This window comes from Heterocephalus glaber, unplaced genomic scaffold (genome assembly GCF_053883595.1).
Source record: "Heterocephalus glaber isolate CG9 unplaced genomic scaffold, H.glaber_assembly_v1.0 deba00001550, whole genome shotgun sequence".
In the NCBI taxonomy this organism is placed as follows: Eukaryota; Metazoa; Chordata; class Mammalia; order Rodentia; family Bathyergidae; genus Heterocephalus; species Heterocephalus glaber.
This window is the reverse complement of record NW_028258343.1, coordinates 395,089-418,341: the sequence shown is the minus strand read 5'-3', so window position 1 is coordinate 418,341 and position 23,253 is coordinate 395,089. Positions and strand designations below refer to the sequence as shown.

The following is a 23,253-nucleotide window of genomic DNA, read 5'->3' as shown; positions in this document are numbered from 1 at the left end:
CTTTAGTTCCGACTACAGACTTTTCCGAGGTCAAGGGGAAAGAAGAGTACAGGAAAAGGCATTGTCTTGTGGCAGGAATGACCAGGATTGGCCCCTAAGGCTCCCATGCTAGGCAAATGTCCAAAACTGGCTCTGTGCTGCCACAGGCACTGTCCTTTTTGGGTTTGGCGGCCTGTGTCAGATGCTGATACTTCGTGCTCCTTCCCATTCATGAAGGCCACTGTCCAGTTCGCCCAGTGCTTCTCCTCAGCCTTTCTCTCTTGTCTGGAGGTAAGCAGAAGGCCTGTCCTGTAAGGTAGGAAGTGGCCCTGGTCCCCAAAACAAAGGCAAGCAGGTCCAGGGCAAAGAGACATGAGTGAGCTGGCTCTCACTTTCAATGGGTTTTGTTAATTTTGGTGTCTGCCAATCTCTTCCCCTTCTTTTAGTGCCTTGGTTGGTGCTCAGCGAGATTTTTCCAGGTGGGATTAGAGGACGAGCCATGGCTCTAACCTCTAGCATGAACTGGGGCATTAATCTCCTCATCTCTCTCACATTTTTGACAGTAACAGGTAAGAGCTCTTTATTTTCTTCTCATGTCTTTTGTTCTCTTAGGACAAATGTTTGGGACCCATATTCTAGTAAAGAACATTTTATTGTGAAAATTTTCAAGCACACTTAGAAGTACAGAGAATGGCAAGGAATCTGATGTATCTATCACCCAACCTAAGCAATTCTCCATCTTAAAACCCCACCTGCTCTTCCCCCCACCAAATCATTTTGTGTTATGTACCCCACATGTTGTCATATATGTCTAAAATTTCAGCATGGACCTTGTACAAGATAAAACATTTTTTTTTGGTACCGGGGATTGAAGGATAAAACATTTTAAATAATAAAATCACTATATAATTAACACACCAAAAATATTAATTATCCCATAGTATACAAAATATTTATGTTCACATTTTACCGATTGTCTTATAACCACTTTTTAAAAACTTTGATTGAACCATGATCCAAATACATAATTTACAATTAATTGACAGGTCTTATTATTTATAGATTTCACCTTCATTTCCTCTACCTTTCATTCTACCTTGTACTTTTTTTTTTGATACTGGGGATCGAACTCAGGACCTTCTGCTTGCGAGGTAGATGGTAGAACCACTGAGCTAAATCCCTGGCTTGTACTTTTGATTAAAAAAAAAAACCTGGATAATGTGTTTCATAGAATTTTGTACAGTCTAGATTTTGTGGATTGTACTTATGTCACATGTCTGTCTTTGTATTCCCTGTAAGATTCTGTCCAGATCTAGACAGGCTTGAGGAAGTTCAGATTTTTCTGAGCTCTTTGCCAACTCCTCAGTGGGTGACAGCAGTGTATTCTGCCATCAAGAGCAGCGTGGGGTGAGTTGTCTCCCACTTTACCCTATTAGGCTCTTTTGATGATCAGGACCCAGACCCACTGTGTTCATTCTATCATTCCTTCCAAGTTCTTATCCAAAGTACTTCTGTGAATTTGGCTACTCTGAAGTGTGGGTCATATAAGAAGGGCAGGATAAATGCTTGTAATTTTATTTTCTTTTGGTTCTCAAAATAATGAGGTGGTTCCCTAGTATCCTCCAAAATTGTCCAATCAGTTGGGTTTTCTTTATTTCATATAATTGTGTGATTATTTAAAGGTCACACAATGTGAGTATAATAAAAAAAATCCAGACTGGAAAATTTTATGAAACAAATGGCCCAGTTCCATTTTGTACATATATTCCTCATTTATACAAATATGTACGTGTATAATGTTCAAAAGTGGATGGTTATTCAATGTATAAGTATATACATAACTATGTATATACATAACTATATGTATATATATACATAACTATATACATGTATATATTTAGTATATCACTTTGGGAATTAATTTTTCGAGTTGCTAAGTAAGTACAGTTTGTGTTTTTATATAAAATTTTCAAATGTTACAGTTTTAGAAATAGCCCAAGACTGAAGGAAACAACCAAACTGGTTATTAGCACTGACTACTTCTCCTACTTAGATCACACATATAAACATGTGCCCTTTACCTTTATGTGCACACACACACACACACACACACACACACACACACACTCTTCATCTGCTGTTTGGTGTGGAGAAAGCAAAATATGAAAGAATGAAATGAGAAATGAAAAAAGATGACACAAATATTTGGGAAGCTTCGCTAATAAACTAGATGAGCTAATGAAGATTTGGAAGTTCTCCTGCATGGGCTTTTGGAACACATATTAGGAAAACAGATCCAATTTTAAAAACAGCCTGGGATGATCCAAAACCTTTAGATGACATTTAATTGGGATGTTTAAATGTCTCTACTTATTTTCAAAATTCAATTTTCTGAAGATGAGTTAGAGAGACCTAGAAGATGTGAGATTCTACTTGGCGACAAGCCCTTGGATATCAACATTTTAATGAAATTTCATCTGAAACAATAAAAGCAGACTGTTCCAGACAGACAAACATATGTTGCAGTGGGTGGCCATGGCACAGCTGCCGTACTGCATTCAGCTTTGGTAAAATATTTTTAGAGGGTTGTTCAAAACTTGTCCACCTGGATGAGGAGAGCATGTCACTTTTCTGCTATAAAGAATAGTTGAGGGAGTTCAGGGGGTTTGACTTGATCCAGAGGACTCTCAAGAAAAGGAATGAAGTGCATTAAAATATTAGACTGGCTGTCATGAAGAAGGGGTGGGAAGAGATGACTCAACATGTGTCATGCAGAGGACAGAACTGAGTATCTGAAAGGCTGATTTGGGTTCATGGTACTGGGCAGTGAAGAGCTTTGTGAAGTTGTGAGGTTTCTGTTACTAAAAGTGCTCAAACAGAACTGGGGACAAGTTTGATGAGAAAACTTTTTGAGTTTATTCAATACCTATATTCAAGCTTATGTTCCAGAGATGGAAGAAGGAACAATTCTACAAGCACTTAATGAAGCAATCTTCCAGATAAAATCTTGTACCAGCATAAGACAAGCACAGAGAGAGGAGTTTAATTAAAACTGCCAAAAGAACAGCAGTGCTCTTTTTTCTTCCTGCTCCTTCCTTTCTCAGTACAAGTCCCTCACAAGTGGTCACTATGCTTGGATCCTTGTACGCTGCACTTATACATTGCTCAGGCAGTTTTCTAGCCTGACCAACTGTGATCTGTGCCTGCAGCTGTTAAGGGCTGTTTGCAAATCTTGTGTACAGTTGCTCTGACCATGTGTGCAAAAAGAGCCAGCTACTTTCTCCCTGCTCCCCATCACACTAGTCTCTGCTGCTGAGCCAGGACCCCGCACAATGCAAATGGCAGACTCAAGTGCTTTGGGGCACATCTCATCAGCTAATGTAGCTTGATTTTGGCGAATGACTACAAAGAGACATATCTCTGGCTAGAAGTGGTCAAGTGAAAAACTAGGCTGGCAAGTGAAATCCATCACAGTCTTGAGGCTCTGCTTCTTGCCAATGCATCTTGGCAAATGGATGCCTTTCACTGGACCCATTATCCCTTTTTTCTCTGGACCCAGAAAGAAGAATTAAAATGCACTGTTGGGCTAATAAAGGTGATGAAATATTGCCATCATGAATCAATTTATTCAAATCAGAGGAAGAAGGGTGAGTTCAATCCAAGAAAAGTCCATTTGTACAAAATATATCAATAAAAACGTCCACCAAATAGAAACCAAACTGCTATAGTGACAGTTTCCAAAATGGAAACTGTGGAGGGTGAGAAATATTACCTTCTGAAGTAAAGTAATATATATTTCTGTTATTTGAGGTTCTGTTTTTGCAATAAGCATGTGCTTTTTTTATATTAATAAAAATACATTACCATTTTGAGAAAGACATGCCTACCAAGACAATGGCATTGGATTTAAACTGTGATAGTTATAAGACTGCTATTTATTTTATCTGAGAAAGTTGAAGCAGTAAAACAAAACTTCCAGGGCTGGGCACATATTTAAAGTGTGAATCCTCTTTTCCTACACACTATTGGCATGTGTGAAAATAGGTATGGCTTTTTATGCACTCTAAGAAGCATTCTTTCCAAATGAGATCAAGGTACTACACAGTACATTTCTAATCATTTTCTTTTGTCCTTTATAGATCTTATTGGCCTGCCATGGGTATGCTTTATGTATGCATTCATGAGCCTAGCATCTCTGGGTTTTGTTATTATGTTTATACCCGAGACAAAGGGATGCTCTTTGGAACAAATATCAATGGAGCTGGCAAAAGCGTAAGTATTTGTATGTGTTGGTCCTGAACAACAGTTGTTGGTCCAAAATACAACTTTTATATACAAGTAAATAATGTCTGAAATTATTTTAGGATATTCCCCTTGGGGTAAGTATGTCTCAATGCATAATTTCAGATTCTCTCCTTTGCATTTATGAGGTTTATTCAGCCAGAGGAGAGGAGAAACTATTATTTTACAACAAATGGGCCTTTTCAAACCTTATTCAGTAATGATCTCAGAATCTCTCTCCCATTTCTCTAGCTCCCCACAGAGGAGGCTTTCTTTGTTTGAAGTTTTGGAATACTGTGTTCAGCCTGGGCCAGAAGCATGTCTTCAACTCTTCCAGGTTTACAGGTCTTTGAGCCCTAGTTAAAGCTACAATTAGCAGACAAATCCTTGGGTCTACATATCCACAATTGTTTTAAATATGGCATAGTCAAGATAATGTTAAGAAACATAAAAAATTCTGACACAAACAAGCATTTAGAATACTAATTAAATAAATTTTACCTGGACAGATTTTTTTTTTAAAAAAAGCAATTTAACTTAAAAGTTGGCCATAGAAAACTTTCTTTTAGTAACAGAGCTCATAGCTCTTAACTGCCAAAATCGATGGCCTGGAGGAAGAGGTGCCAGGAATGAAGAGGAACTTGTTTTTCTTCTTGGGATTAAATTCTAACACTTGGAAACATAGGGATACTTATTCTTGAGTTTTAATATAATAGGAAGAGACAACTTTTTTTTACAGGTTGTAATTTTAAAAACATTTCAAAACACTAGAAAAAAAGGAAAAGTACAGAAATTGTGGGCATAGTGCTACAGAACTTTTATCTGAAGGAAAAGTAGACCTATAGGTGAACTGATGTGGATATATGTATGCATATATATTTATATAGACCAAACTGCTAATTCCAGTTTACTAGGGGTTGTAGTTAGTGGAATCCAAGAAAATTTTCACCTTGTGTTTTATGCACTTTTAAATGGTTGAAATTTTCAAAAATATTTAATTTTAGTAAGCAGAAAAATATCTCTCAGTTCAAACTGTAAGATAAATATCAAATTGTACAACTAAATGTTGACACAGATGGGGCCCTGTTTTTAAAAAAAATAAAATGAAATGATTCATTTATAATGAGAGTTAGAATTGTCAAGAACTCTGGATATACACTTGGCCTGATCAGCACATTGTCTGGCTTTCTGCAAGTTTCTAAATGATTACATTGTTTGATAAGTGTAGGATCTACACAAGATTATCAATTACAAATATATGATTCAAATCATTAATGACCTCAGATCTCAATTACTGGATGCATCCATCTGGAAATGGGAAACATAGCTGCCAGATTCAGGCCTTTTCCAGTGCTGAGATGTCAGGACACCAGTGACTTCCAAATCTACTGGTCTCCCTTCATTTCTCACCCTTCCCTATTCTGGTTTCATATGAGTTACCTATTGCTATGTAACAAACCATCACACATGGAGCGCTTAAATAGCAGTTTACTATTTGAAATGGTTCTATGGGTAGGCTGAGTGGTGCTTTGCTTGTTTCACTTAAACTCATTCATGGGTGACGTAGGAAGGATGGTCAGTTGAACTGGAAGGCCTGTGATCACATAGGGCTTGATCGTGTATATGGCAGTTGGTGCTGGCTGTCAGTGGAGAGCTTCAATTCTCCTTCACGTGGCTTCTTATCCTTTAGGAGTTTAATATGGCTTCCTCATACACAGTGTTCCAAGGCAGTGAAGGCCAAAGCTACAAAGCCCTTCTCCACTCTGAAATTCACATATCACTTCTGCTTTCTACTGTCAGTGGACGTCCCAGGCCCAGCTTGGATTGAAGGGGTATAGAAACAAGACTTTACCTCTTGATGGGATAAAAGGCAAAGAATTTTTGACCACATCTAATCTACCATGCCTACTTTTTCTTGAAATTCTTTTAGCTCCCATGAAACAGTCTTCTTCCTTGGATCCCCTTCTATCTCTCTGACTTTTTTTTTTTTTTTTTGGTACCAGGGATCAAACTCAGGTCCTTGCACTTTCGAGGCAGGTGGCAGAACCACTGAGCTAAATCCCCAGCCCCTATCTAACTTTTATCTCTTTACTTCTCCCTCTATTCCTACACTAGTGCTATCTTCAAAGACTTAGCTCTATATCCTTATCTCTTAAGAGTCAACTCAATCCCCATTGAAGCCTAAGGAACTCAAGGCCTGGAGAGCATTTCTGTCCCTCAGATTTTCAATATTTTCTGGTCCCATTTTCTTCTGTACTTTATTAGCTAGACTCTTACAGTTAAACCTCCTTAGGTGATACATTTCTAATTTTTAGGAATGTTCCTTATTTTTCTTAAGTGATCTCTACAATGTCTAGTTTCATATTGATTCCTAGAAGACTTCTGAAAAGTATCTGCTGTTTGATATAACAACTTGTAGACGAGGTCAATGCTAAATTCACCGTGTGTGGGGATTGAATATCAACATGAAAATCCAATATCCAACATGGTGGACAATAAAAACCACACAAGTTTCGATAAATGGATCACAGGATGTGATTTACTTTATGCAATGAGAGGAGGAAAAGGTATGGGTTAAGATAAATGAGACATATTGGCCATGCAGTATTACTTTATTGCCCACTACTTCAGTTCTTTATTCAACTCTTTGCTGATTGTCTACTATGAAAGAACTGAAAATACAAAAGAAAAATAATCTATACTTGTAGCTTCCTTACTTTAGGAGGCAGACAAGAAACCAGATTATTGCAAATACTGTATTAGCACAGATATTCTCATATATATATATACTCATATATATCATGTGTGTATGTACATCATATATTCTCGTATATATACTATATATATGATAATTTTATTATATAAAGGCTTCTTGAAAGATAAAATCTCTCAAGAGCTAAATTTTAGAAGTTATCTGTATAAAGAAGGTGCCTGTGAGGAGTCAGAGGAGGATGGTCACTTACAGAGCTCAGTACATTTAATGATGTGGTGTTACCATGAACATATTTTTATCTGAGAATTGAGAGATGAGCCCAGAGCAAAGGGCAGTCAATAAAGAAAGGTCTTGTCCATCTTGGTAAGGACTTCGGATTTTATCCTGATGTGAGTGGAATTTAAAATAATAGAGCAGTAGAATTAAGTGGCCAGAGCTTCAAAGGAATGTTCTAGCAAAATATGGAGAATGGAATGAGACACTGAATAAAGGAGACCTACAAAGAGGCTGTTGGAGTAAGCAGATAGGAAAATGTAAGGCTGGATGTGGTATAGTAGTAGAATAGAACCTGAAGCTAGACTGGAAAGACAGTTGAGGGAAAGGAGGGAATTAGGATATCTCTGAAGCTTCAGAAACTAACCTTGTATATAGTAGTGACATTCACTGAAGTAAGACATGAAGGAGGACCAGGTTTGGGAAGGGGAGTCAGATGGGGTTTGGGGATGGTGATGAGAGTTCAATTTGTACAGATCACATGTGAGGTACCCTTGAGACATGCAGACAGAATGGAAAGAATCTAAGCATATAAAAGGGGTTTTAAAAATTGTGAACAACACTGTATTAGTTTTCTGTGGCTGTGAAAAAATATTTGATACTCATAACTTAAGGGAGGACTGATATATTTTGGCTCATAGTTTCAGAGGTTTCAGTCCATGGTCAGCTAACTCCAGTGCAGAAATAGCATAGTGGAAAGGGCTGGAGGAGGAAAGTGGCTCAACTCATGGTAGGCGGGAAGTAGAAAGTTAAGAGCCAAAGAAAGAGAAAAGAGCTGGGGACAAGAGTACACTCTTCTGGGTCACACTTCCAGTGACCCATCTCCTCCAACCAGGCCCTACAGCCTAACAGCACATTCACCTGCGAACCCATCAATAGATTAATTCACTGATGACCTTAGTGTCTAATGATACAGTCCCCTTCTAAAAGCTCCACTTGAAGACATGAGACTTTTCGGGAGATATCTAAACTATAACAAAAATTAACTAAAAATTGAAGCAAGATAAGAGAAATAATAAATTACCCGAATGAATTATTACTTTCTTTCAATGAATTGAATAAAATGAAGTACCTATTAACTATCATTCTCTATTGTCCCCTTTGAAAGTCTAACCTGAAAACAGAGTGTTCTGCATGATTTAAGATTAAGGAACTTTCAGATCTATTTTTCATATAGAATTGTCAGAATACATCAAATTGCAAACCAAATGAAAAATTGAAGAGAAAAAATTTTTAAATCCAGTCTTTCCATCTCATAGACTTCAAGAAAAAGACATTTCTAAAGAACATATAATTTGGGTTTCTAAAACTCAGCAAAACTTATTAATTCAGAATTTGGGGTGGGAAAAGTATCTAACTGAATAAGTTTCTTACATATAAAATGTTTTTGAAAGAATCCTATTTGTGTTACTTTCAAATCAAGTAATTACTCAAACTTAAGTCCAGGCTCTCTCCAAGAAAATTATAATTGTACATTAGGAGAAGACTGAGGCCAAAGGTATTGACCACTAGACAGTACTTTGAGGTCTGTGTCAAAGAACAAAAATATATTAGGATATTGGTGAAGAGAAATATAAAAGATAAGATGGCAAAACAATTCTGCGTTTCAAACTTAATTACAGCCAACAGCAGTACCTCCTGGGTGTGTGCTGGTAATGAGGGCCAGAAGGAAGAATGTCCTGTCAGAAATGTGGGTTAACTCCTATTTATGCAATAGTGGAGAGCAGAGGGCTTCTTACTGGGGCTGTGGGTTGGTAACAGTTTTTAGAATGAAAATATAAGCAGATTGAATTATGTAAACTGACCAAAATGGTTTCCTGGAGATAAATATCAAAGACAAAACCCCCCAAATAGTGGTACTGATAAGTTATCAAATTACCTAAGGAAACCTGAGCAGGAGGAAGCACGTGGAACTTGCTAGTACAAAGAAGCTGAAAACTGCTGCGCTAAGGGAGTCTTCAGGAATTTAGAAGTTAATAAAACAATGAATCAACTTTTGTCGCTAGGGAAGCCAGTCTCAATGGTAAAGTCCCAATGAGTTTTTCTAAGGGGTAAGAAGGGAAACCATAATATCACATTAACTTTGAATTTGATACTACACATTGTGTAATATTTTCCTCTCTCATATTTGGAGCTGGGTTCCTCTACCCTTACTGCTGCAAAGCTGAAAAAACACATATTCTTCTAAGGATGTTAAGTTCCTTATAAAATAAACAGTGACTCAGCTGAGAGGTCAGAAAAGATTCCTACAGTAATTTAATTTGATAGGATTTTTACTTTGAACATCTGCTCTGCCAGCTATGAACTCAAAATGGGACGTTTGCTGTGTTTGCTTTTTCAATTGTGATTTTATTTACCCTTTTCTCTAATCTAAGAGGAAACAGAAAAAAAATGAGCATATTTTATAAATATTTCAGTTTTGAGGTTTAAGTTATTTTCACATTTAGCAGTTAATTGGTGTGGCCATTCCTTCATTTATTCTAAACATCATTGAGCATTAAGTGCTAGGCAACGATGCCGGTGCTACTATGAAGTGCCAGGCCCAACATTATCAGCTACAAAAACTACCAGGAGAATCAAAACATGCTGATTTGCAGTAAGCGATTGGGGGCTACTTTTGACTGGGTAATTCTGAGGTTATTCTGAGAAGTAATCTTTGAGATAAAATCTGGGTAGTAACAAAGAGCCAACCCAAGAAGATCAGGGGAAAGAGAACTTGGGCAGAGAGAACAGCTAGTGCAAAGGCTAACTCAGAAACACGCTGAACCTGTTCCAGGAACTGAAGTCCAGGAGGTCACCACCCATGAGTTAAGTTAGAAAGTAGGTAGAGACCAGTGTGTAGGGCTTCTCGGGCTGAGTGCAGAGTTTGGTCTTCATTCTAATTGCAATGGGATGCTACCAAAGGACTTTCGACTGAGAAGTTACATGGCAGGATTTACATTTTAAGGCCTGCCCAAGCGAGCACCTGCAGCAACCTAGTGAAGGAGGCTGGGGATGCATGCAAACAGTGGTGGATCCTGCTTTGGCAATGACCACTGGCCTTAGGTGGCCCTCATTGGTGCTTGGCCATCACATATTTACTCAGCCCATTAAATTGGCCATCACATATTTACCCAGCCCATTAAATCTGCCTCTGTCCCAAGTGGCAGCTCCATAATCACCTCTCTCTGGAAACCTTATCTTCACTCCCCACTGTTCGCTTTGCTTCTGACTTCACCAAAAAGGGGGTCATAATCAGGAGGGAACTTTACCACTCCCTGTGTCAACCCATGCATCAGTGTGTGTATCTACTACCATTCTTCATCCCCAAAGGTTCTTCAGATCAACTCTGTCATTCCTGAGAGACCAATTGCTTCATGCCCTCTCCCTTCTCTAGCACATTCTCTAAGACTTTTCCCTACTCACCCCTGCACATCATCTGTATTTTCACCACTCTATTCATCAGAACAGAAACCTGCTGTGATTCTTGACCTATTTTTAAAGTCTTTTGGTACCATTTCTCCTTTCCAGCCTCTGTCTTGTTTCTTCTAAACAGCTGTTGATATTCAATCATCAATTTGCTCCACATATTTTCTCAAGAGCCTGCTCCAATGAGACATGGCCACCACCTTCCTGAGCTGTCTGTAACACCCCAATGTCTTCCATATTCCCAAACCCAGTGGTCAATTCTCATTCCTCACCTTAGACCATATTAGTGACTATTCTCAGCACTTTACTGAGGAACATTCTTCCCAAAACAGTTGCTTTACTGCCTTTTACTTGATTTACCTCTTCTCATTACTTTTATATCTTTTGAGGGCAGAGACATTTTGTATATATTGCCCATTGTTGTTTGCCAGCACCCAAAACAATCTCTTGGCAAAAAAATTGGAGCTTATTGTTGAGTGAATGAATGAATGAGTTGAACACAGGAGTAAAGCAATGGAGTAGTCAGGATGACACCTAGAATTTTAGCTTGGGAAAGTGGATGGACAGCGGGATAAAGAAATCTGAAAGAAGGCCAGGGATTTAGCTCAGTGGTTCCGGCGCCTGCCTTGCAAGTGCAAGGTTCTGAGTTCGATCCCCAGTACAAAAAAAAGAAAAAAAGAAAAAAATCTGAAAGAGGTCATTTCAGGGTGCAGGAAATGGTGTTCTGTTTGGGACATACTAGAGATGTCTACTTGACATCAAATAGAGATCTATGACTAGTGAGGTGGACATGTCAGCTTAAAATTCTGGAGACCCTTTGCATTAGTCAAATGTGGGAGGCCATCAGCTTTTAAGTGATATTTAAATTGTAGAACCAGATGAGACCATCTAATCAGAAGCACAGGACACATTATGTCAACAGTTAGAGAATAAGCAGAGAAGGAGTATCAGAAAGGACAAGAAAGGAACAAGCATCCAGACTGGACAAAAAGCCAGAATATGATGCAATATCATCATAAAATATGATGAAATGTGAAAAGTAAAAATTTATTACAGTAAAAGACACATTGGCATTAATACACCTCAGAACTCCCCCCCCACCCCCACCCCCTTTGCTTTGAACATTATCTCATTGTTCTTGTTGCCTTCTGGAGCAGTTCTGGAAGTCCTCTTTGGAGTCTTTAGTTGTGCTGTTGTGGCTGCCTTCATGTCCTGAATCTACTGAAAGTGTGGACTTCAGGGAAGAGCCAGAAGTTACCCGGTGCCAGATCCAGTCAACAACGTGTGTGAGAGCACAGTGTAATGTTTTGACAGAAATTAGTGCAAACATACACGGTAAACTGATTCAGAAAGTGGCAAGAATGATGGGATAAATGTGTTCAAGGCAGGGAGTATTCTGAGGGGGATTAACGCCAATGTCTCTTACTGTAATTTTTTTTTAACCATTCAGCCTATTTTTTTTTTAAATCACACCATATACAGTATTGCTGAAGCCGAAAGATATAGATGATCAGACTGGATAGGCCAAGTACAAATTGCAATTAGGTCTTTAGAAATGTCCTGCATTCTACTGCAGTTCCCTGGTGAGGCAGCTTTCCTACTTTGCAAGATGACTGTCACATCTGTTTGCTCTCTTCAAGCCTTTAACACTGCCTATGTTCCCTGTCAGTGCCTTTATTCATGGAACAAACATAAACAGAGACCACTTCGTCTGCCATGAGCTCTACTCATCTACCCATGTCTGTACTCACCACCTACTCTTTGGTGCAAAGATCAGTGCTTCCACTTGTGCACTGACTGACCCTCAATTTCCCGTCTATGGGATTATAACCCCACCACCACCACCACATACACATACCCCATCTGCATGCCCGTGTCTAGAGCTGCAATTTCCCATCCTAAAACTACCTTCCTAGACTTCAAATTTCTTTAGGAACCAAACCAGTTCCCTGCCCCCTTTGGAGTTCTCTGGAATTCTTCATCAGATGTTCTCCTGAACTTCATCCCAGTTTCTAAATGTGTCACCTCTTTAGAGATGCCACCTGTATGATATAATCCCTCCCCACAACTAAAACATTCTTTCTCTCTTTTCCTGATTACATGTCTCACTGGCACTTCTGTTAATTCTATGCTTCTATGTGCTTGTTTCCTTTGAAAATGTAAGCTCTCTGAAAGCAGGAATGTTTATCCACTCCATCCATACCACTGACCATGGCACAGCAATTCCATTCACTCGTTCATTATAGAAAAAAATCTGAAAAGGAAGGTTCAAAGACAATCCCTCTTTTTAATAAAAGTAAAATATTTTTATGCTGTTGGGAATAATACTACAGAATTTATTGATGCATGTGATGAGATAATGCAGAAGGCAAGATATACAGATATAAATATAGGCGTATTGGTAGAATCTGAGAAATGGAAGCAAATGAAATGATTTCAGATGAAATCTTTACTAGTTCTCTGTATGCCATACTACCCTTGGAATCTTAACCTGCAGAGGACTGATTGGGTTCTGAGAAGACATCCCACCTTTCCCTTTGCATGAGATTCACGAAGATCTGTAGTATACACTGAATTCCACCCTACATCAAAGCTTCACAATGAAAATGTTTTTGCATAGCTACATTAAAACCCCAGGGTAATTAAAAAATAATAGCCTGCACATTTTTTTTCAAGTAGAATAAACTAAGAATGACATTTTCATTAGTGCTTCTTTCTCTTTCAGGAACTATGTGAAAAACAACATTTGTTTTATGAGTCATCACCAAAAAGAATTAGTGCCAACACAGCTTCAAAAAAGCAAACCCCAAGAAAAGCTTCTGAAGTGCAAAAAGCTGTGTGGAAGCGGAAAACCAAAGCAGCTTTCTCCAGAGACCTAAGGCCTCAAATCATTACGAAGGTTAATATGAATGTTTGCAGGGTCTTTGTACCTGTGCATATTTGCCACTCCCATGCTTTCTGTTCAGTGTCATGACACTGTTTTAAGAAAGACACCCTGATATTATAATGACAACCGCTAATCCCTTCTTTAAAGGTTGATGAGGAACAATGTCCTGAGCAACTCTTACTTATTCAGAGTACAATAGCAGGATTAAAAAAAAACAAAAATAAAAACTGGCTGATTCAGTACTTTCTTTTAGCACAGCCACCTTTGAAAGAGTAAGTCCTAGTGATGAGATCTATCTTGGCCTTAAACGGCTATATGAACCCAGTCACTTTTATTATTTAGACACAGGTGTTCTGCACACAAGCTTACAGTTTTTGCCTACTAAAACACTATCTGGACTGGGACTTGTACAAAAAAGAACTGGGACACAAGGCGGACAACTTAATTGCACATCCATTCTAGATTAGGATAGGGTCCTGGCTAGGATTTTAGTGTTAATTCCTAGTTACAGTTCCACAAGGATTATGCAACTTAATTTACAAAGTAAAATTTAATGCAAAATATATTACTTTTATGGATTTTAATCGTATAAAGTATTAAACAATTCTGTAATACTTGAGAAAAATAAGCATTTTTTGTCTTTTTTAATGGTTAGAAAGATAAATTTGAAAATCCTGGGACCATATTTATTTAGAAGTAGCTGTGAGTAAACTGTCAGAGAAGGAGTCAGGCCATAGATTATTTATCCAAATTTCTAAGCAATTAGGTTTAAGTTATTAAATCAAACCTAAAAAATTCTCTCCCTGGAAAGCTTTCATGATGAGTTACAGTAATCACAGTTTCCTGCAGTTCTTCCTACTCTTCAGGAATTATCTCTACCTCAGGTTATGGCAGACAAGACTATAATTGATGCTGACTTTCAGATGAATTTAGACATAATAAATAAATGACATTCAGACATCTGGACAATTCACTACCCATGTTCTTAATAGAAAGTCCATAAAAAAGAATCTTGAAACAGTGAAATAGTAACCTATTCCATTACTGGTGGATTCTTTTTTTTTTTTTTCCGGTACCGGGGATCGAACTCAGGTCCTTGCGCTTGCTGGACAGGCGGTGGAACCACTGAGCTAAATTCCTGGCCCACCTATTAGATTACTAATGCAAACTGTGGAAGACAACACAAAAACTTAAAGTACAACCAACTTAACATTAAAAAAAATTTTTTAAATATGATTAAACAGAAGAAAAAAGAATTCTAGGCGCCAAATCCCTTATTTAGCTTGGCATTTTTCCCCCTCTGTCCCCTAACAAACTATCCCAGTTTTATATAAGGAAACAGTCCACTACTGTACATTCCCTTATAACAGACTGGATAGACTATAAACCGATGTAAGCAGTAGTAAAATGATAATATCAAAGACTCAGGAGACTAAAAGTCCTGCTTTTGAAAGTCCTGGTTTTGAACATTTTTATTATCCAAATTAACATTGGCAAGATGGTAAAAGGAGATTTGAGATCTTGATTCTGTCACAGTACATTTTGTATGCAAGTTAGAACACGTATTATGTTTTATTTTGGGAAAAGAAAGGAAGGTGTGTTCTACAAAGAATCAATTTAACTTATAGGGATCTTTGGTGGAATTATACGCCAAAGTTTTTTTTTAAAACTCAAGACTGGTTTATCAGTATGAACTTTTTCTTTTTTGGTAAGCATCACACAGATTGTAATATATTTAACAAAGTTGCTCCATGATTCTTTTCAATTTCAAACAATATATACTTTACCTATTTCTTGGTTTGGCTATTCATTGTAAATGCACAAAAAAATAAACCTAGCTGGTTTATTATTGACTTCAGCTTCAGTATCTTCAACATTCTTTCATGTATTTTTTTTATCCTACATGTATAACAATTTTGTCTTCAAAATAATTTTTCCCAATTCCCATCCCTCCCCCACACCAAATGAAGCTTATTTGCAAAAAAGAGGAGAAAGCTTATAATTTGTATGTATATATTCACAGTTTTTATTTATTAAAAAAAATTTACAGTACTTGTGGAAAGCCAGCAGAAGACATCAAACACACTCACATCTTCCCAGCTTTGTTCTGTTTAGAGGATTACCCACGGACACAATCAGGGGTGCTCACACCGTGGCTGGATCTAGCCTGTCAGACTGTCTTTTCTCCCCTCTCAGATAAAGCATGTCCATGAGCTACTGACCAGTTTTCAAATCATCTGAATACTGAAAATGTTACATCATCTGGATCTGTACTTTGGATATATAATTATATTTTCCCCTATTCTATATATATATATTTTGTGTGTGTATGTGGGAACACTGCAAAACAGGAGTTCACCTTATTACTGTCAATTAAAACTAAGTGGAAAAATCTCAAAGTTTTAAGTCTGCCTATAACTTTTATCTATTTTTATTCTCTGTATTTATGAGTTTAGCTCTCCTACTGATCTTAAAAATAAAGCAAATAAACACAAAATGTAAAAAAAAAATCAAAGTTTAAAAGTCACATTTAAATCTTTCACAAGAAAGTATAAAAGTCAGCCTTTACCTCCTACTTTTGAAGGACAGGCAGGCAGGGTAGGGGAAGGCTTTCAGAAGAAGACGAAAAGAAACAAAATAATATGTACTGTTCAGTGCAGTGCTTAAGTTAGATTTTCAACATTTTATACTCTGGTAAGGAAAATGTTCTAAATACAGAGGTTCAAATGTTTCAAGCTTTTACTTTTCAAGACATTTTGGTAATTCAGGTTTTCACGGAAGATTGTATTGGAATACTGTCTCTTTTAAGTTTTTACCGAGAAGCTAATCTGACTCTACACAGGCTGCATTTCTAGGTGAAGTCACTGGTTTACACCTAGAAACTCCTACACACAAGTAGTAGACCACAACTCCTGCTTGCTCCTCTGTTACTCCTCAGGGCTCCCGCAGGAGGACAATGCTCATTGATGTGTATTTACTATAAACAGTAAACGTAGTGATCCCATACAATGAGTAGTCATTTTTAGCTCCATTAAATAAGACACAGCAAGGGGAAACATATATCCTGAAAAATGGCTTTCAAGTTCAAGTTGAACTATATTATAATTACACTGTGGCACAGAGGCTGCTTGTGGGCACTTCTTGTTAAAACAGCACAATGTCATCAACTTCTCATGAGATCTTCGTATAGCCTTGAGCACCAACCTAGGATTAATCAGTTAAGAACCTCAATCACTTCCCTCCAACTCTAGCTGAGTCTTTCCAGAATAACAAAGGTATGATAAACACAACCTATCACAGCTTCTTTCTCACATCCATCGAGTGGGTAAGAGGTTTCTCTTTTTAGAACTACAATTTCTAAACTTTTAAAAGTTATTTAACATTTTCTATCATATTAAATTAGCAACATAAAACATTATCTTTTATCTATAAAGTTCTATCCCAGTTCCCTAGAGCTTATACACATATTTTTATTTCTAATCTGCAAGAAAAAAATTTCTATGATATTTGGTAACAGACCATGAAAAGATACTATACACATGTAGCATATAGATATATACAAAATACACTTCAAAAAGAAGCCAACACACTTTAGCCAAAGTCTAATCTTGCATAGATTAAAAAAAAGAACTATGAATACAATTTTTGTTAAAATAGAAAATGGGGAGTAAAAGTTATAGAATGGATATGAAGAGAAATCTTTTTCCAAACTTTTATTTGTGCACATTCAATTGAAAAGATAACTTTTACAGGTTCTTTGGTGCCCATATTCAGCATACAAAAATGTAAAAGACTATTCACAAATTAAACACATTAGCTCAAACTGGAAAAAATAACAATGAAAACAATAAAACAATTTAAGGTAGTGCACATTGTGACAGCTCTGCTTATGGGGACATGAGAATTACTGCGAAAATAAATAGACTGTCCTCTTGTAAAAGCAGCAATGTCATGTCTTGTAAACTTCCTTTTTTATATTACACCAAAGACTGAAATAAAATCCAAAGGGACTGGTGCTTACACTGTAGCCGTGAGTGAATAAAAGAGTCTATTTCCTCAATTACTGTTGGTCCAGTTTTCCTTCTGAGTCCAATGTGTCACAGGTTTTAAAAGGTGCTCAGTTAGAGATTCTAACCAATTTAAGCGATGAGTTATAAAATTTCTTTCCTGCTTTCAAACACAAATGGGTAAATCTGTTCCACAGCGGTAGCCACAGCCTTTACATTGGGCCCTGTAACAAACAGGAAGAAGGAGTGAGAAGGGCTAAGAAGGGTAGCACTAGGAAAAACAGCTTTCCCAGAGTTAAAAACATTCACCTGGCTTAGAATACCAAGTTGACTGGTTACAAAGAAGAGAAAAAACTAAAAACTACAAGAAATTTTCTTCAACACAATTTTGTCTAAGACTGGACCTGACTCTCAAGCAGTGCTTCTGTACAATTTATAATCATATTTTCTTTAAAAATCATCCTACACACTGATACCACCCTTTAATATGCTAACCTAGTCTTCTGTAACCACCCCTTCCAAATTCTTAATGATTCAAAAAATATAACAAAACACACATAACAAATAGATGCCAATTCTATCTGAACATCTTAAGGAAAAATCTTTGTAAAGTTTATAAAATTGGTTTCTCTTGGTTATTTTAAATACAAAGTATCATAACTTTATATAATCATTACTATGGAGTCATATGTAAAAAAAAATTCCTTTTTGCAGTTTTAGACATTGAACTCTGGGCCTCTGCAATGAGCTACATCCCCAACACCTTTTATTATTTTTAATTTTGAGACAGGGCCTCATTAAGCTGCCCAAGCTAGGCTTGAACTTACAGTTCTCCTGCCTTGGCCTACCAGAGTACAGCACTGAGATTACAGGTGTGCACAACCACGCCTGGATATATCAGAATATTTTTAATAGTTCCAAACTATTGGAACTGGGAAAGCTGTTTTTTTAACTACTCAAATGCCCATCGAGAGTTCATTCACACTGGATACTATATAGCAATGAGAGTGAATGACCTACACACAAGAATATGGATGAATCTCACAAGATAACCAAGAATGAAAGAAGACAGAGACAAAAATAGCACATTATATTATACATAAGAAATACAAGTAGTACATAAGCAGGCAAAACTAATCTATAGTGCGAAAAGTCAAAGGACTTACTCTTCGTCAAGGGCGTAAGTAACTGAAGGGGACAATGTAGACATTATTTCTATCTTGGTATGGGCATGTCTTATATCACTAAGCCCGTAACTGACAAGTTTGGTTTCAGTAACACAGATTACCTGTTACTGTGATACTTCCTGTTGAAAAAATCTGTAATGTAGCTCTTAAGGATTTTATCCGATAGCATACAGCAGGATGAAGTTCAGGTTCATAACTATATTAAAAAGTCACAATTAATATAAATATTTACAGCCTGACTGGTAATTTCAAATCTGGTAAGTCATCTTGATTCTCAACGACCTACCTGGCATGAGGTCTATTGTTCTTTGTGAATTCTGGCAAACGGATTTCAAAGGGCATATTACAAACAGCCAAAACGTTAACAACCTTAAAATCTGTAAATATTACCTTTAGGAGAGAAGTAAAGCTTAATGAATTATTTTGAAATAAAAAATTTGCTCGTCACGGCAATCCTTATTAAGTTTCAATCCTTTAAATAGAACCAAACAAGATGAAACACTCTCTTATTCACAGATCTAGTAATGTAAAGCTAAAATATGAAAAGTTTAGTATGAAAAGCTAAAATCCAATGAAAAAAAAAAACCTGAAAAACTTCATTAAAAATAGTAAAAAGAGGTATTTTCATGATGAGAAATGTACTTGTCATCTGGATTTCTGAGTCTTACGCAGAGTTTAATTTTAATACTTTAAGTGGGATATATAAAAATTGCCAAGAAAGAAGGAAGAATTGAGAGGTGGAAAAAAAATCAAAACAGGGTTCTCCTAGAAAAGTTGAACAGGAAAAGTTGTCACTCTAAAAAGTCAATTAAAGAGTGTACATTGTGCTCCAAAGGTCAGATGTTTTCTTATATCAGTAAGGCGAAAATAATGTTCTCTTAACAATAATAACTTTAGCCATTCCAACCAACATCTTGCATTATTTTATCTCCTTATCTTTTCTAACATTTCTCCCACAACCAGAATTCTGGATGAGCTGTCTTCCAACTCAGTACTTGCACAAAGCAGTAGAAAGCCAAAGTACCAAGTAATACCACACACATCACATCACAGCTACAACTCAAGGCTCTTTCTACTCCCACTCTCCTCAAGTGCCAAGACCAGCAAGTTCAGTTCCTTCTACTTCCGAGACTGAAGTCATCTGAGACAAACTTAACTTCCCTTCACTAATCCCACAGTTTACATAAATCCCAAAGAGTTTGGTCTACCTCTTCAAGGACCAAATTTCAACTTTCACTTCAGTTTGCAAGTGACATAGCAAGTCCACCATAACAATTTATTCAAAGATTTGCTGAACAAAAACATTTGAAAAGACTGACTTGTCAGTGATAGTCACTTTCCACATGTAAGAACTTGCCACTCAGCATGTCTAAAACTCATCTTTCAAGGATCAAATCTTATCTTTCTCTTTCACTCAACATTTGCAAGTGACTTAGCAAATCCATCATAACAGTTTCATTCAAAGATTTGCTGAACAACATTTTTGAAAAGGCTGCCTTGCCCGTGACAGTCACTGTACACATGAGAGCTTGCTATTCAACACGTCCATGTCAACAGTGCTCATCACACTCAACATTCTGACCTAGCATTTTTGAAATAATAAAGAACTTTTTTTGAAAAGGCATTTAATGTGAAAAGAATCAAATTTATTTATGGGAAAGAAATTTGAGGAAAAGCCAAGATCTTTTATAAATACCCACATGGCCAAGTTTTGCTATTGAATTTTCACACTGTAAAGCCAGAAACCTCAGAAAAAGAAGAATCAGAAGAATTCCTATGGTGGTTTCTTTAGTCTATTAAATTAAAATTTTTAATTTTACAAAAATAAATCCTTGAATATTTGTAGTTCAAATTCTGAAAATGTTACCTGAAAACCTAGTTTCTGCAGACTGCGGGCTAAACGTCTGGCACCGAATTTAGCTTCTTCTTCACTATGTTTTAAAATAAGAGAAAGATTATCAGTTACAAAGGAAGTAAATTTTATACTGAGAAACATAGCAAACATTACATATAACTTTACTTTCAGTCTAAGAAATGTCTTTTCTGTGGGGAGAAAAGGAAAAAATAAAAATTAAAAATTCAGGTAACTTTACCTTGTTGCTCCAGTGCAAATAATTTTTCCTGAGGACCAAATTGTAGCTGTAATTCTAGGTTTTCTAAGCTTCATTAATACTTTCTGGGAAAAAAAACAATCTAATTACTTAATAAGTATTAATTTTCACATATGGTTTTGTTCTATGTGGCCATGTTACATAGGCCACTCCAAGCCTATGTATGGCTATCCATTCTGAAATCAAATTCAATATTCAACACAAACAACAAAATTATTCCCCAAGGACTTTTAATTAATTAAAAAACAAGGTCTATATAATCTCTCAACAATGCATTTGTGATCAATGGACTGTAAGTACATAAACATTTCAATTCTCATTCTACTCCAGCCACATCACTAGAATTTTCATGGATCCTCACACACGCCAAACTTGTTCACACAACAGGAGCTTGGCAATAGCTGCTACTCCCAGCTGGAATAGTCTCCACTCAATATTCTCATTTTATTAGGTCTCTTACAAGATGTCATCCCCACAGAGAATCCTTTAGTGACTATCACATCAAAATCCTCATCTCTTATCATACTCTAATTCCTAGCTCTGCTTTATTCTGCTTCAGGGTGCCCATCACTACATTACATTATATTTAGAGTTGAGATGCCTATCATACACTCAAGCGCATGGAAATCTCAAGCACAGGAGAAATGTTGGAGCTGAAGATGTAATTTCAAATTCCTTGGAGATAAAAAGGATTTTAAAATATGGGTTGGAACGAAAGTACCTACAGGCTAAATAGGTCAAGGTCTAAGATAATCTAGGAACTTAAATTTTCACTGCAATTTTTCATTTATGGAAATATTTATTACATGCTCATTATATGTAAGAAAGAGATAAATGTTCAACAGATAAAATAATATGTAAATGACATTTTTCCTTAAAATTTCTGTTGCATTTCAAATTCTTCCTTTTCATTGTCATACACCATATTATCAAAGTAAAGCACTGTTAAATCTGGGGAAGGCTTAAAATTTTAAAAAGATCAAGATGATATTTTAACTAAAATACATAACACTTCCCACATAAGTAACACTGGATTGAATCTATTCTGTATTTAATTGTCTCTCATCACAAATTTGTCAAGAAAACTCAAGAGTTTTCAGTCAACCTTCCTAAAAAATCTACTTTCTTTCCACATGCTAAAATCCAAAAGCAGTGTTTGGCATTTTCCTTTCTAAACTTTTTAGCAGACACGTTTATTCTTTTCTTCTTTTTAAGGGGAAAATGGTATTACTGATAAACTTGAAAATCTTTAATTGTGGATCACTGAAAATTTTAAGTGAATTTAATTCATTGTAACTTGGTTTCTAGTACTAAGAACTTACTTAACACTTTAAGTATACTTAGAAGCCTAATTTGTAGAGCTTAATATCACCTTTAAATATACTGCGAATTTTATCTTTTAATCTTTAGTTTATAAAAACCTAATAAAGGGTCTGGGAATTTAGCTCAGTGGTTCCACCACCTACCTCGCAAGGGCAAAGCCCTGAGGTTCAATCCCCAGTACCAAAAAAAAAAAAAAACACCTAACAAATACTTTCATTTCTAATGTTAATCTCAAAACATTGTTTATTACTACTCATTACTACTAAGGCTTTCATTTTAAATATTACAGATTTGAGGTATGAACCATATTTTTAGCAAATCGATGAAAGAAAACCATCTATCCTTGCTAAGTTACGAAGAATATGACAATTAACATACTACAAAAATCATAAAAAATTAGGGCATCAGACAAATATAATTGTATCTGAAAAAAAATACACATGGAAGTATAAAGATCCCTTTCCTCACTTCAAAAGAACAGAGGAAACAGTAATATAAACTCCTGACAATGAGTAAGTTTCCTGAGGACTCAGATAAGCTATCTCCTTCATTATCTGTCACCTCCATGACAGAAGGACCACATATGTAGGGCTCACTTCTGTATCCAGTACAATTAACTCATGCTAAGGTACTCATAAACTGCCTGTAGGATGAATATATTTTAGTACCATTCACAGTTGTATAAAATTAAAGACTACCTAGTGCACAAAACAAAATTCAGATACTTACTCCGACATCACGCTTATAAATGACATTTGCTCCCTCCAATGCAATCTTCCTTAAGTTCAAATGGCATCTTGTTCTAAAAACACAGACTACATTTGTAATTAAAATGTCCAATGCAACATCACTGTCTGCATCCATTGGGATAGTTTAAAAACTTAGCTTCCCACCACGAAGTTCACATCCTGAGAAATAAAACACATACAAAAAAAAAATCATTAAATTTAAATGTTTTGATTTATTTTTCACAAATAATCTTGACACAAAAATGTAAGAAATCTATTTTTCAAATGTTTCAAGAATCCAATCATGTCCCTTTTTCTCACAACTAAAAATGTCATTAAAGAAATAGCATGCCATA

General features: G+C 36.4%; 2 protein-coding genes across 8 annotated transcripts in view; one reads left to right on the top strand and one right to left on the bottom strand.

Moving 5' to 3' along the window:
• The window catches only part of Slc2a12 (solute carrier family 2 member 12), a 76,780-nt gene that overhangs the window by 35,208 nt on the left and 18,319 nt on the right, over positions 1 to 23,253 (top strand). For 2 of the 4 annotated variants that reach the window (XR_001182923.3, XM_013069283.3), the window contains exons 3-5: positions 426 to 548; positions 4,119 to 4,251; positions 13,380 to 13,553. Coding sequence is in view for 3 of the 4 variants with exons in the window: in XM_013069283.3 (XP_012924737.1) it covers positions 426 to 548; positions 4,119 to 4,251; positions 13,380 to 13,533 (410 nt within the window). In the remaining variant the exon portion in view is untranslated. Of the gene's footprint in view, positions 1 to 425; positions 549 to 3,538; positions 3,627 to 4,118; positions 4,252 to 13,379; positions 14,156 to 23,253 lie in introns of those variants that run through there. The other 2 variants (XM_004874831.3, XM_087190000.1) reach the window with 2 other exon arrangements.
• Positions 15,544 to 23,253, bottom strand: part of Tbpl1 (TATA-box binding protein like 1) — a 30,769-nt gene continuing 23,059 nt past the window's right edge. For 2 of the 4 annotated variants that reach the window (XM_004874829.3, XM_004874830.4), the window contains exons 2-7: positions 22,899 to 23,077; positions 20,829 to 20,911; positions 20,603 to 20,666; positions 19,022 to 19,125; positions 18,837 to 18,931; positions 17,240 to 17,772 (exon numbers count right to left, since the gene is read on the bottom strand). In XM_004874829.3, the coding sequence (XP_004874886.1) occupies positions 17,693 to 17,772; positions 18,837 to 18,931; positions 19,022 to 19,125; positions 20,603 to 20,666; positions 20,829 to 20,911; positions 22,899 to 23,033 (561 nt within the window). In that variant the 5' untranslated portion in view covers positions 23,034 to 23,077 and the 3' untranslated portion in view covers positions 17,240 to 17,692. Of the gene's footprint in view, positions 17,773 to 18,836; positions 18,932 to 19,021; positions 19,126 to 20,602; positions 20,667 to 20,828; positions 20,912 to 22,898; positions 23,078 to 23,253 lie in introns of all 4 variants that reach the window. The other 2 variants (XM_087190002.1, XM_087190001.1) reach the window with 2 other exon arrangements.